The following is a 14604-nucleotide window of genomic DNA, read 5'->3' as shown; positions in this document are numbered from 1 at the left end:
CAGAGCTTCCAGACTAGTCTAAAATCTATTAGTTGTACCAACAAAATCTACTATTGTAGTTCTTCTTTCTACCAGTGGATGGCGGCACTGTAATAAGGAAGCGTGACTTGTCTGTTGGCATACTGCATTTTCACCTTGTTCATGAAACCAAATGGACTTTTGTATTTGTTTTATAGTTTGTACACCATTGACAGTGTATACGTTTTGAAATGGTTAGCAGTGGCAAGAAATCCTTTCATTATATGAGAAGAATCATAATCTGCCAGTGCAGAAAAAATATATTCAGAGAATACTGAACACTGTTTGCTTGTAATATTTACATACGCAGGTTGTGTGATTTCCATGTATCAATGGTTAATGGTCTTCTCCCACTTTTTTTAAATCAATATTTGCCCCTATGCACAGCCTTGTTTTTTTCCTCCTGTACTTCTGCTGTTATAATAACAAAACCCAAACGTTTATTAACAGAAAGAATCAATAGTCTCCATTCAAAATTATGATTCATGTTTAATTTAAAGAATTCCATTTTAAGGGAAGTAAAGCTGCCTGGTAGATATTAGAGAAGTTCTAAACCAAATTTGTTTCTGAAGACATTTACCGTAACTTAAACCACTCCTCGTCAATTAGCTAACTGTTTAAAGCCTCAGTAAATAACGTGAACCAAAAATATGCACTTACCAAAACAAACATTGTCAATTAGCATGACTAAAATTTTAAGAATGTTTGCCATGGTTGTACTATGGTGTAATGAAAAGTCCCTGTTTTTTCTCCGGAGTAAGAAATATGATGCACGTATGTGTTATTATTTTAATAAAACGATTACTTGTAATAATTGCAAGGCATTTTGTGGTCCCTTAGAAGTTTGCTGAGGCCCCCTAGTGGGTCCTGACCCTCCCGGTTGAGAACCACTGCCCTATCCAACCTCAAAAAGCAGAAAGAGCCCACTCAACCGCAATCTTTCCTCCTTTGAACGGTGTGTGTCTAAGTCAATCTCGCCTCCTTCTGATTGGCTGGATTTGTCATTCCGCTTGAATGGGGTGCGTCGTGATTGGCTGCAGCCTGATTGACGTCATCCTGTGAGAGGAGGTTTACTCTGGGCTTTTTTCTGTCACTGACACATGTAGAGCACAAGCGACAAGCAACGGCGAGACATCAGTGCGAGAGGACAGTTACAACCGGAGGCGTTCGCTACATCTATGGAAATTACGGAAGACACTGCCGAACGCTCGTTTAACAAAACCGCAGTCGATCTTTTTAGTGATAACCAGAAGATCTGAAAAGGTGTCGGCAACAGTGGAAATACAATCTGAAAACTCCATTTGCTTGACTCTTTCGCAGCAGTAAGAAGTATTCATGCACGCCGCGCTCCGTTTGTGAGTTTGTTGGACTGTGCGCGTTATTTGTATTGTGTACCGAGAAAACAGACTTCTATACATTTCTCACCAATCATTCAACCATTGCATTTCAAATAGGTGAGTACATTTCTTCACAACAGTTTTTATTTTATGAATAATTGTGATTTAGTGTAGCGAGAGGGATGCACGTTTGTTAGGGAACGACACACATGTTACAGATGAGTAAAATGTAAGCAATTTTAGAAGTTTTTATTGTGAACGTAATTTGTGTTGCATGTCACGCACGTAACAAATAACGTAATAACTAGAGATCGTAATGTAGTGTTTTGGACATGAGCGTTGCGCTTGTGTTTACTCACATCAAGACCACACGTTTAGCTAAAAGCTCGATGGAAATTGCAGGCATTTTGAGTTTATAATATCGTAATAGTGTAGCAGAAGTGCGCGCATTCTGTACAGATGATCAACAAACCCATAACATAAGTGTAATTCTGTATCTTTTGCTGTGCCTTATGCGTTGTAGTAGGAGCAGCTGTGTTTAGGCTTCAGGACTGCGATCTGTATTACTGGCCATGGGCTGCTGATCTGTTTTATATTTCTGCACATCCCCTCGCTTAAATTGCCTGTCCGTGTAATTACTTGAGTTTGCCCATTTGACTTAAAAGCCACCCCCTCCCTCTCTTCAAATCTCCCCTCTTCCCTCTTACTGGGAATGAAACTTGACGATGGTCCGATCTTATTTATCTGGGGGAGTCACTTTCGGTCTCTGATTCATCTCCCTTTAGATTTAATCAGCACTAAGGTATTGCTTGTCCCTAAGAGCCTCCACTAATGGGGTTACTGAATGCCTCTCTCTCTCTCTCTCCCTCTCTCTCTCTCTCTCTCTCAGTGCAATGTTTTCTACCCCCCGCCTCTCTCTTCTCCTCTAATTACCTTTCAACAAAGATTTGGCTTACAGCCTTCCACGAATATATCTTAAATTTTAATCTTTCCCACTTCGGTCCAGCAGTCCTCCTTATGAAACCTGGGAAAGATTAAAATTTCAGATGTATTAGTGGAAGGATGGAGCAGAAGTGCACGCATGCGGTACTGATGGATCAACAGAGCAAAGTACAGAACTGCAAACATAAATGAGGGTTGGTGGTTAATGTGATTTCTGTCAGAGGCGGATATTTCTGTGGGCCGGCATTAACTGATTCTCACATATGCTGAATGTTCCAGCATAGCTGGGGTAATTTCACGCGGCAGTGACCAGTCCCCAAAGCGAACGCCGCTGAATGTTCTTCATGATGTTGGCTGGAAATCCGTCATCTGATAACCTTAGTGAAAGCGAGTGGAATATGTCGACCTCTGAATGGGTCATACAACTTCAAGGTTTCCCAATTAAGTGCTCAACAGTAGCACTTGGGTTTCTGTCTCCCCCTCTTTCTCGTGTTAAACATCATGAAGGTTCAGGTAGATGTAGCTTAAAAGCAATGTAGACAACCTAACAAAAGCCAGCACTTCTTTAATTGTGCCTGCGACTCTAATGTTATCAGCGAACAGACATTTATCACAAATGGACCAAAGGAGCTGACTTCAGCACTTAGATAAAGATCAAGGACAGCCTGCCACTTAAAACAATTCTCAGACTTGCTTGCAGGCATTATATGCATTTCAATTATTTCAAAAGAGCTTTTAGGAAGCGTGCCTCAGTGTTTTGGGTCACTGTTCAGACTCCAGGTGTTTTAGATATTGCAAGGGCAAAACCTCTGTCAGAAGTTTAGGAAACTGAAGTGTGCTGACTTTGTAAGATATGGATTATTGTAATGCTGATGGTATTTAGAAGCCCTGCTCTTTTTTGGTTTTCATTTTAGTTATTTTTTGTAGGGGCTTTCCAAGGAAATACAGCAATTTGTTCTTTATTACTTTCATAAGTTCTCTTGGCTCACTAATTGAATAAACTTCTTAACTCCCTAACTCTTTCTGTTTCTGCAGACACAATGGTGAACCCTGGAGGAAGTGCCCAGCCCCCACCTGTTGGAGCGGGATCTCTGTCGTGGAAGCGCTGCGCGGGCTGTGGAGGAAAAATCGCAGACCGTTTTCTCCTGTATGCCATGGACAGCTATTGGCACAGCCGCTGTCTGAAATGTTCCTGCTGCCAGGCCCAGCTCGGAGAAATCGGCACATCCTGCTACACCAAGAGTGGCATGATCCTATGTAGAAACGACTACATCAGGTTAGACACAATTCATAATTTAAAAGTCACATTAACCATGTTCACATGTTTGAGGAAGGTGTCAGCTCTGAGGTCTTCATAAAAGCATCTTTGAAGTTTCTTCAGATTTCTGATGCGCTTGTGAAATTAATTTTAAAAGGGTCTTCGGTAATGTGTTTTGAGGATAGTGTAGTTTTGCACAGTTCCTTTTTCATGGTCTTTGAAGCCAAACTTCAGATAGCTCATACATCTGGACGTTATGACAGTCCAGCCACCACATGAAATGACATTAGGCATGTAATGATTAGATGAAGTGATGGTTGTCAAGAAAAAAAAGATATTAAGGAAAAAGTTACAAGCCATCAAGCTTCTCACGGAGCGGAGCGTATTTTCCATTGAGAACATGTGTCTCACATTGTGCCGTCAGCGGCCCTCGTTAAAGCGCGCTGGTTAAACCCTCAACGGGACACTCTTAAAAAAGAGGTCAAGCCACTGACATGTTGACAGAGCAGAAGACGAAGGAGATTCTTTCTCCAGAACATCTGCAAGTCTGTGGCTCTCGCCATATTTCATTCTTAAGCAAAAGAAGCCGCGCTGCTAGGACCGCATGTGTGTGTGTGTGTGTGTTTTCTTTACGAGATGCTAGAAAACTCGATTGGTAAGGCAGAGCTGACCTTCGACTCTGCAGGAATTTAAAAGAGTTTTCACATCCTCTCCAGCATGTTTTGTTTATCACAAAGAGACCATTTAATTAGCAAAAAGACCATTTTTAAATATTTATGCAAGTCAGTCTGACACCCAAAGCGGTGGCGGGGTGACGGCACGGTAGTCTCACTCAGCTGATGTGGATGGCCTGATTTGACAGGCTGATCCTTCAGCGCCTTGACCGCTGCAAGGGCAAACAGAAAGAATCCTCCAGAACTTCTTGGGTTGAGAAGTCTTCCTGGATTATTTCTTTGATTGTGAGGAATGGAAATACACTGCGTGAGTGACACTGATAATGGAAGTCCTATATTTTAGCCATTTCAAAGGTAATTCATAAAACGAAGCATCCATGATATACTCTGCTCTTCCTGCCGGAAAAGAGTGTTTTTTGGCAGAAGTGCAGTCATTAGTGAGTATTTACCTTGGCATGTGCTTCGCCCTGGATAATTCAGCAGAGCCTCGCACTGACACTGCTGCTGGCAGGCTGGAACAACAGGTGTCAACCAGAGCAAACCTGAGACGACCAGTCCAAATGTGAAGAGTGCCTTCACTCTTTCCACTCCACCTGATCTGAAGGGATCAAGTCTACAAGACTCGCCACTAGAATCGGGCCTGCGAGCCTAATTAAAACGAGCGGGGAGGGAAAAGTAGCTACACCTTTCTCCTTGTAATAAGAGCGCGTCGGGCGGGAGAACGGAGCTAAAACACAACTCGCGCGAGCCTGTGATCTGAGGAGAGATAAGAGAGAGGGGAAAAATAACATCTGACAGTGAGTCCACACAATTAAAAGCTTTAATTAGAGTCCCCCTCCATTTTCCTTTAGTCCTGATGGGTTTTATCTAATGAGATCTAGTGCCTGGCTCCTATCCGCTTCCAATGACGTGTCCGAAATGAATGAGAGCCACATTGCAAACAAAACATTTAATTAACCAAATTGGCTTTTGAGAGAGCGGGAGAGCAAGGGAGAGAGAGAGGGAGAGAGAAGAGGGGATTATTGCGAAGGCCAGTCCCCTTAGGGGATTTTAAAGGGGCCTCCCTTATTTTTGTAATGGATTATTAAATTGCCCTTGCTGTGTAAATAATGAAGTTACATATCCAGAATTATATTAATACCACTGATGCAAAAAGGCTTAGCGATTGATTGGGATGGTGCGAGCGAAAACGCATCCCATTTTCCCTAATGGCAGATGGGGGGGAAATGACATGGGATGATAGGCTTCTGATACCACTCAGCTCGAGGCCACCAGCGCCAAGCACAAGGGCAACCGCCGTGAGTTGTAGGTTTTAGAGAAGCAGGATGGACTCATTGGAAATCATGTTGTCCCTAAGCCATGGCTGATATTTGTGTGAGCCGGAGAAAACCGAGAGAGAAAGAAAGAGAGAGAGAGAGGGAATTAATTTGGGGAGAGAGCAATCATGTGACCATTAGGTCAGGAGGAAAAACACTGTCCTTTTAATTGAATAGAGCCAGGTAATTAAATGGCACTTTTCCAATAGAACGTGCTAGGTAAATCTAATAGTTGGTTATTTAATATCACTTTGAAGTCTGCCCACTCAAGCACTATGACAGCACGGGAGCATGTGAACTATTAAGCCAGGAAATACTTGGATCTCAGAAATTAATTAAATCGCATGCAATTTAGGGGAAACGTTTATCTTGATTTGTCATAACAGAATTAATTCAAGGCCTTCAATCCACTTGGGACTAGATCTGTTACTCTGAATTAACCGAGTGTCATTTGGCTGCTTTCAGCCCCCTCCGCCTAACCGCCCGTCCTCCCGCCCGCCCGCCGCTCTCTTTGCCGTGAAATCTCCCCCTACCCTTCCCTTCCCTTCCCTTCCACCCCACCCACCTTCTCTCTCTCACTCTCTCTCTCTCTCTCTCTTTCTCCCTAATGTAACATTGCCATTATGCAAAGCCCTGCTTAAGTATCAATATGGCCCGGTGCTTTTAAGGTGCTTTGGCTGCTAATGTTGAGAGGCATTTTTATAATGGACTGTGTTGCAGAAATCATTGTTGTACCAACTTACATCACTCCACTCAAAAGGTTCCGCTTAAGAGGCAGAGCTTTTGCCAGATGGCCCGAAACAGCCCTGCTAGGTTGTATTTTACCTCACAGTCGGTATCCAAATTAAATCCTCTAGACATCGCCTATGGAGCGCAGACAGATTTCTTGTCTTGCTTTCGTAATGAAAGACAGCCGTAGATTGTAGCCCCTCTTTATTCCGAGACGGAGCGAGTCAATAAATCAGCATTCCGCAATGTTTTCGCTGACAAAATCCTCCTCCTCTGATTGATCAAGGGGCTGAATACCTAGAAAGTGAGAAAACAACAAAGGAGAGGTCTGATTTGAGCAGAAGGTAGCCAAAACTGGTGGTGTCATTGCAATTAAAGAGTCCCTTGGCCCTAATTATGGTGACCCGTGATATCGCTCCTCTACGCTCCCCTCGTCAGCACAGAAGTTCAATGGCGAGAGAGACCATTAGAGGTGAGGAGCAGACTGATAGCAACTTAATTGAGCACCTAAAGCCTTCAGGCCTTTAAATCAAATGCTATCAGCGGCCATCCCCTGCTCAAATAATTAACCTGCTACACTACGTATGGAGAGGCAAGAAAATAAGAAGGTTGTCTGGAGATTCTTCGAAAAGACGGAAAGACAACAGGACAATTAAAAGGGGAGCGCACTCTGAGCCCGGATTCCAAATAATGCACACTTGTAAGCGAATTTAGGTGCGCCCGCTCGGGGATTGTCGAATCAAGCGCACGTCGTGCCGAGCCAGATTGCTTTCTCAAGGCTGGGGGAAGATGTCATTTTACAGGTGAATCAAACTGCAGCGTTTAAAGACCTTCCCCCCTGACATTTGCCTAGCATGACTGGCCCATCGACGCCATTGAAGCCGCGCTGTTGTCACAAGCCTACAGCTAATTACGTTTGAAATTGAGTTTTGATTGAGCTGCTCCAATCGATGCCACAGCAAAAATTTGTTTTCCCTCCCCCCCGCCTCACCCTACAGCCACCGCTGAAGAGAAACTCTTAAAGCTTCACTCGCTCGTCGTGTAGCGCTTTCAATAAACGCCATGCGTGTATGCAAAACGTCGCAGGTGACAGCCGTTTCGATGTCGGAACGCAGGTTATATTCACGCAATGCACGTTTATCGGTTTACGAGTATCTTAGGGGACGAAATCATCCGTGAACTCTTGGGTTAATCTCTAACTGTGTACACGAGGAACACACCGTGACACCCAATGTTTCCTTCATCCCTTTCCTCTCTATCCTTTTGTGGCTGTTCCCCATTTCCCTCCCTCTAACCTTCTAACAGTCTCTTTCTTTCTTGCTTCCTTCCTCATATTTCCCTCCCTCTCTCCCTCTCTCTCTCTCTCTCTGGAGCTTGTCAGATGCTGTGGTCTTATTTGATTGCATAGGAAAAGTGCAGTGATAGAGCAAACAGCCAGTGAGATATGATGACAAATGGGTCCAGATCCCAGTAAATTACTTTCTGCTCAAATCGAAATTTCATTCAGTTTGTTGCTCGGCAAGATGAAGTAATCTAAATTGTGGACTCAGAAGGCAGATAGAAAGGAAGCAGGAGCAAGCATTTCATTATCAAGAGACTGAGAGAGAGAGGGAGAGAGAGGGAAGGTTAGAGACGAAAGAGATGAGCAGAAGCAAATCTAAAGTGTTGACACCATGATTGAAAAGGTTAACCCATGCACATTATATATCAACCCGGGTAGCCGAGGGTTTCTAATGGAAAGGCGGCAGTGACTGAGCACTCGCTTGAGTCCTAATGGCAAAAGCGCTGTGTCTCCGCCTAGATGTACAATCAAATATTCTTAGGCCCTGATTGCTTATGTTCTAGGTTATTATTAGGTTGCAAAAAATGAACACCAAAGGTAATACTTAGTCCCAGTGGCAGAGGCTTTTGGAGGACAGGATGCAGGATTTTTTCATTTGGTTTGCCGATATTACTATGATTTTATTTTTCCTACATCAGAATATTGAAGATGTAATTTGTTCTGCATGTGTGCATTTGAGAGAGAGAGAGAGACTGCGAGAGGGGAAAAAAGAAGGCCTGGGCACAGGATTGAAATGATTTAACCTGTCCCTGTAAGGATTTCATTCTTACAGTAAAACAAGGCCAAACAAGTTAACAAATCCTTTTGATCCACACAGAAGTATTTGTTAGTGTCAGCGTTAATAAGTACCTTGTGTTATTATGTTCTAAACTCATATGACTGACTTTCAAACGTGGAAGACAAAAGGAGAAGTTTTGAAAAATGTTAATGCTGTTCTCTTCCATACAATGAAAGTGGATGGTGACCATATCTGTCAAGCTTTAGAAAGTGCAATAAAGCACTATTAAGTATTGTAACATTTGTCTACATGGCAAATGCTCTATATAGACCACTTTTTAAAAGTTTAGAGTAAGATTTATTTTTTTTTAAAAGTATGCTCTTATTCAGCAAGGACACATTAAATTGATCAACATTCATGTTGTTAAAAAATATTTCTATTTCACACAAATGCTGTTCTTTTGAGCTTTCTGTTTCTATTTAGCAAAGAATCCTGAAAAGAGCATTTCAGTTTCCACAAAAAATGTATGCAGCAAGTTTTCAGATGTGGTAATGATTAAAAAAAAAAAAATCTTGAGCAGTAAATCAGCATATTAGAATGATTGGAGTAATGACTACTGAAAATGCAGCTTTGCCATTATAGGAATAAATTGCATTGGTGATAATATTTGACAATATTACAGTTTGATCAAGTATATGCAGCCTTGATGAGCATAAGATACATTTGAATGGTTGTGTATTAAACCTTATGAAGCCAAACAAGAAGTTAATTTAAAGATTTACACTGAAAATGTAATTTATAAAAATAAAATTGCTTGCAAGTCACATACAACTGAGGGCGTTCGTTTTTTATACAAGATTTAATTTCTCTGCACACGTCGCACTGTGTAAACGAAAATAGATCACGTCAATTAGTGAGATATTGGTCATGAGATAGTATGAAATGTGGTAGTAAAGTTACATAATTAGCTTTTTTTCCCTCATTTGTTCATCTTAATGAATAATTTTGTTCCTAGTTATTTATTATTTTTCTTAATGATATTTTCTGCCACTTTACGCTGATAGTAATTTATGTCATGCTGTTTAGATGTAGGCTTTGTTTCAGATTCAGAGCTTTGACAATGCTAACATGTCTTTGTTTCCTTTCACAGGTTATTTGGGAACAGTGGGGCATGCAGCGCGTGTGGTCAGTCCATCCCAGCCAGTGAACTGGTTATGAGGGCACAGGGAAACGTGTACCATCTCAAGGTAACCTTTAATCTTTAAAAGAACACTTCTGCACTAGAATTAAACGCTTCATTGCACTACAGAACCCTTTCACACTCCGAGAGTCTGCTTTTCAATGATTGTTTGGTAGTGTTCTATGTAAAAATAGCCTGTTTTGATACCAAATTTAATATAGAGCTGCAAAACGATTAGTCACGATTAGAGCTGCTCAGTTTTGGCAAAAATCATAATCACGATTATTTTGGTCAATATTGTAATCACAATTATTTAACACGATTATGACAGGGTCGAAAACTTTATATAAGTGATTAATTTAAAGATAGCAATACAACAGAACAAAGATACAAAAAAAGCAAAGTGTTTAAAAAAAATACTGAATACTTTTATGCAAGTCTAAAGTAGTCTAACAATACTACAGAAATTAAATGTAATTATTTGAATGTGAAATAAAACAGCGTCTTCACTGTAATAGTTAAACATGCTTTATTTCTTCAACTACAAACTACAAAAGTCCTTCATTCAAGAGCAGTGAGTCGTTTTTTTTTCTCTTTGTATTTTTAAGTTTTATTAATATTAAGCACAGAGACGGCAGAAGGAATATTTGTTGCCGCTTTAAGTGCCACACGGATCCAATATACTGTTACACACACATTTTCATTCTCAACTGTTTATGATCATTTAAGACATAACTCCCATGGGTTTACATGAATAATCACAAAGCGCCTCATTTTGAAATATTTTTGCTTGTATTTGACCTATTAGGCGTGCACCTTGAGTTAAAAGATAACTTTACGTGTCTGTGTTCTGTTCGTCTCTTGAGCGCATACATAGAACAGCGCAAGTTCCCTTCCGAAGGGAACTCTCACTGCGTCCTCTAGAGGGCGCTTTTGGGGAACGCTGCAGCGTGCCTCGAGTCTGAAGAATGCATAGAAAAACTACATGAAATGGCCGGCGCCAGCGTATGACGTCACCGCGGCGCGTCAGTCGCTGCCGTTGCGTCACTACCGGGCGACCATAACATAAAGAGGCGCCCGTGCAACACAATACATCTTCGCTGTCTTCAGCTTTCCCGGTTTGGATGTGCATGGGAAGAAACGGTAAGAATCCTTTCTTTGAACTACTATCATGGCAAGCACTAGCAAGTCGTTTAAACGGTGTGTTCATCCGTGTCCGCGTTATTTGACACCTGATGACACACATGATCTTTGCGATATTCTGTTTGGGCTAAGAGCACACACGCGATGTCCTTGAGGGGGCATTGTGTATACATTATGAGCGCTTCTCTATGAAGAAGCTCCGGTCTCGTCTGTCTCTCTTTCTGAGGAAAGATGAGCGTCCACTTGCCCCTCGCGGTTCGGGTCCTGCCGTTGCCGAGGCACGGAGGAAACTGAGCTCGTGGGGCTCGCAAGTGGAACTGGCTGACGATCTTGAGAGGGGTCTCTCTCTCTCGCCAGCCGGAGACGACGACAGGCTCCTAGCTGATGATGGTGCGTTATCGCTGACGTCATCAGATCCAGGAGCAAGTGCTCTTTTGGGTTCCACCCAAGAAGAGCAGGAAATGCTAGAGATGGATGAAGACGCTGAGGCTGAATCCTCTCTACCTTCCTGCCCTGCATACGAAGAGCTGCCAGAGGTTATGGACCGCACCACGGCCAGGCTTGTCCTGCTGTGGAAGCGGGCTAGAAAGATAGCGCCGCGGGGTCGCCTTGACGAGCGATATCTTTTCAGGCCATAACCATCCAGCTCTGGTGAGTCTCCCATTCCTTCCCGATCTTCATACTGAAATCGAGAGGGTCTGGAAAAAGCCGTACGCGGCGCGCATTCATAGTTCGTCCATTGCGAACTATGCTAGTATCGAGGGTTTGCGCGACCACGGCTATGAGAGGACGCCCCTTGTGGAAGAGATGCTATCTCTCCACAGGGCGGGCTTTCTCTCTCAAGACTCCCTCTCTGCCTTCTCCGGCCCTGCTGAACGGCAGAGCGTATGCAGCAGCAGGTCAGGCGGTGGGTGCACTGCACACCATGGCAGTGCTCCAAGCCTACCCAGCCGATCTGCTGAAAAATCCTTTATCCCTCGAAGGTCCAGGTATTAGCCCGAACACCACAGGGGTCCTGCTCCGCCTCCTTCTGAGGAACGGAGGTAGGTGCAGAAGGCTAGTGTTGCATCCCGCGCTCCTCCCCCGCCTGCGAGCAGGTCTAGGAGGCGACGCGGATCGAGAGGTGACAGACAGGATTTCAGGGAAGTCATCCAAGCGAGACAAAATTCTCGCAGGGGTCAGAGTAATACCTCTCCTTCCCTCGGTCCAGTCGGGTCGCCATATTAATTCCCCTGTCTCCATTTAAGCTTCCTGCACTCCCCGGACCCATGATGTCCTTTGGGGGTTCTACCTGTATAGAACCCTAATTTTCGGACGGTCTGGAATCAGGCGGTCTCTGAAAAAAAAAAAACCCCGCCTCTTTCTATGAAACAGGATGCTTTTAAATGGGTGAGTATGATCCATTTTTTACGTGAAGGAACTTCATACTGTCTCAGACCTGTGTATGTTTTTCTCTATTCACAGAAGAAATACGACGAGTCTACGGCAGACGCCCCCTCTGATCCTATGGATTAAGGTTACGGCAGTGTTTGCCCTCTCCACTCCACAGGCTGTGCGGTAAATCAACCCTTACAGCATATATTACACATAGGACCTCTGTCCTCTTCAAGGTAAGCTCCCTAAGTTTTTCTTAGGTTTGCCCTTGGTATGTTTATGCTGTCCTTTGCAGGCCTAGTGTAGACTTATGTCCTGTTGAGACAGGAGCATAACTCCCTAGTTACGCCCCCCTTATGGCTGGATAGGCGTGTTGCCTGCAGGGTTTGGGTTGCGTGTTGTGTTTTTCCCTCAGAAAAGGAATGTGGAAACATCTCAACGGAGCACCCCTCCCTTCCGGTTGTATGGTGGTGTCCGTCTACACAACACTCGTTCCAGCACAATCGGGCTTCTCCCTTCAGTGGTTAAACGAGCAAAAGGAAATTTTTCCTTTCTCCCTAGGTAAGCATCTTAAGATATTTATATTTAAGATTGCACTAGTATGTTTAACTCTGTTGCAGACGGCCTGCGTGCGAGGATCCGCTTCGTGTCCTCTCCTAAATACGGTTTCTATGGAAACTGAGTGTCTACACCTGTTGAGACAGGTGTTCACTTACATAGGAGTACCAGCAGTCCGGAGTGCTCGCTGCGGACTCGGAGCAGGTTCGGTTGCTCCCTTTTCTGCGGAAAAGGCTTTTTATTTGAGCACCACCTGGTGACACGCTTTCCAGCTGGGGTCTTGATTCTCGGTGTGCGCTCCCCTTTCTGAGGAAAGGGGTTTTTATCTGAGCGCTACTTTGAGACTCTCTTCAAGTCGCCTCATTCTAAGCCTGAGGGCTGAAGCAGCACTTGATGTAGGATCTACACCCAGGCTGTCGAATGTCTCCCCTACAGAGGGTTTGAGCATCCTTCGGTGTTTAACACCTTAGAAAGCCGTCACTTTAGGATCGATTCTCGCTCCCCAGGCCTAGTTCCACTTCCCTTTCTGAGGAAAGGTTTACGAAGTGTCTGAACTAGGAAGCTGCCCTTATTCATTTCGGAGCTTCCCAGAAACTTTCAAGGCAAACAGTGCTCCCCTTTCTGAGGAATGGGTTTGTTAAGGTTAAGAGCTCACGTTCCTCCCTGTGCGCAGGATTGCTGGAACGGACCTGAGCTCCCCTAATCCAGGGTTTCCTTCAGAGCAACTTCCCAGGACTGAGTGCTCCCCCTTCTGAGGAATGGGTTTGTTAAGGTTAAGAGCTCACGTTCCTCCCTGTGCGCAGGATTGCTGGAACGGACCTGAGCTCCCCTAATTCAGGGTTTCCTTCAGAGCAACTTCCCAGGACTGAATGCTTCCTCCCTCCTGAGGGTAGGAATCTACCAGGGACAGACCTTTGAGAGTTATGGACCTGCTACAAGGATGTTGGCGTGCCCCCTTTCCAGGGTTCACTTATAAGAGCACCACTCCTTGGTGGCCAAGTTCTCCTCCCTGTTTCCCAGGGTAGGAGCTTGACCTTCATGCTTCAGGTTTCTACTCTCCAGCCTTTATTCTGGATGTATGCTCCCCTCTATGAAGGGTAACAGTGAGAGCATTCGCTCCTGTTCGGTTGTGCAGCTCCCCTTCTGGGAAGGGTCTTCTATGAGCGCCAACCCACCTTCGTGAGATTGCCAGACCTTCATACAGGTCGCGTGGACCGGGCTGTGCACGCTTCCCCTTTTCATTAAGGGTTCCCTAAAAAGACAGCAGTGCCCCCTTCTGGAGAAGCGATTCTCCCTGTGGATCAGGGTCAGGATTTTTGTCCTCCACTGTCGTCCACTATTGCAGGATGGTCTCAGCTCCATGTTCTTCTCTGTTGACAGATAGCTTGCGAGCTTCTGTCCAGGGGAGGGTTAGTGTGGCAATCCCCTCACCTTCAGGGTTATCCCCTTTCCGTCTCTTCAGACGGCATGGAGCTGATAGTGAAACCCTCTGGGAAAACACTCTCCTTAAATCCGATCATGTCGGTAAGCGTCCCACGCTATGCCTGGGCGTCTTCCAGTTAAAACCACAAGTGTGGTAAGTGCACACACACCTGGGGCACTTCTATAAAATCCACGTGTTGGTAGGTTCCCACCAAGTTTGGGTTCCTCTTTTAAATCCCTTTTTGGTATGGGTCACACGTTTTGCCTTGTTCCCATCTATTGGAGTCGGCTCACAACCCCGGTTCCCTGGGTTCGACTCCTTTGATATCTTAGCTGATGTCTGCTGACCATCCACTATTAGGGCGCGCCACTACTAGTGGCCCTTTGAACGGACCCAGGACAGGTTTCTGCCCTCATATGGGAGCCAGTTCCTGAGGGAACTAGGCCCTATGTTGCGGTAGTTTCTGGTTCTGACAAGTCTAAGTTTCCATCGAAGCTTAGCCGTTTCCCTCAGAAGGAATTACTATAATTCCAAGCCTGAGCTGTGCCCTGGGTTCTACCCAGTCTGGTAAGTGGGTAACAGGTCAGGCCTC

The 14604-nt window shown here is 44.4% G+C and overlaps 1 protein-coding gene across 1 annotated transcript in view; it reads left to right on the top strand.

The window, feature by feature from the left end:
- Positions 1 to 1131: 1131 nt before the first annotated feature.
- The window catches only part of lmo4b (LIM domain only 4b), a 22246-nt gene continuing 8773 nt past the window's right edge, over positions 1132 to 14604 (top strand). Inside the window, exons 1-3 of the mRNA XM_073851777.1 lie at positions 1132 to 1472; positions 3333 to 3573; positions 9485 to 9581. Coding sequence (XP_073707878.1) covers positions 3338 to 3573; positions 9485 to 9581 — 333 coding nt within the window. The 5' untranslated portion in view covers positions 1132 to 1472; positions 3333 to 3337. The remainder of the gene's footprint in view (positions 1473 to 3332; positions 3574 to 9484; positions 9582 to 14604) is intronic.

The sequence above is a fragment of the Garra rufa genome, chromosome 12 (assembly GCF_049309525.1).
Source record: "Garra rufa chromosome 12, GarRuf1.0, whole genome shotgun sequence".
In the NCBI taxonomy this organism is placed as follows: Eukaryota; Metazoa; Chordata; class Actinopteri; order Cypriniformes; family Cyprinidae; genus Garra; species Garra rufa.
Note: the sequence above shows the minus strand (reverse complement) of the source record. Positions and strands in the feature narration are given on the sequence as shown.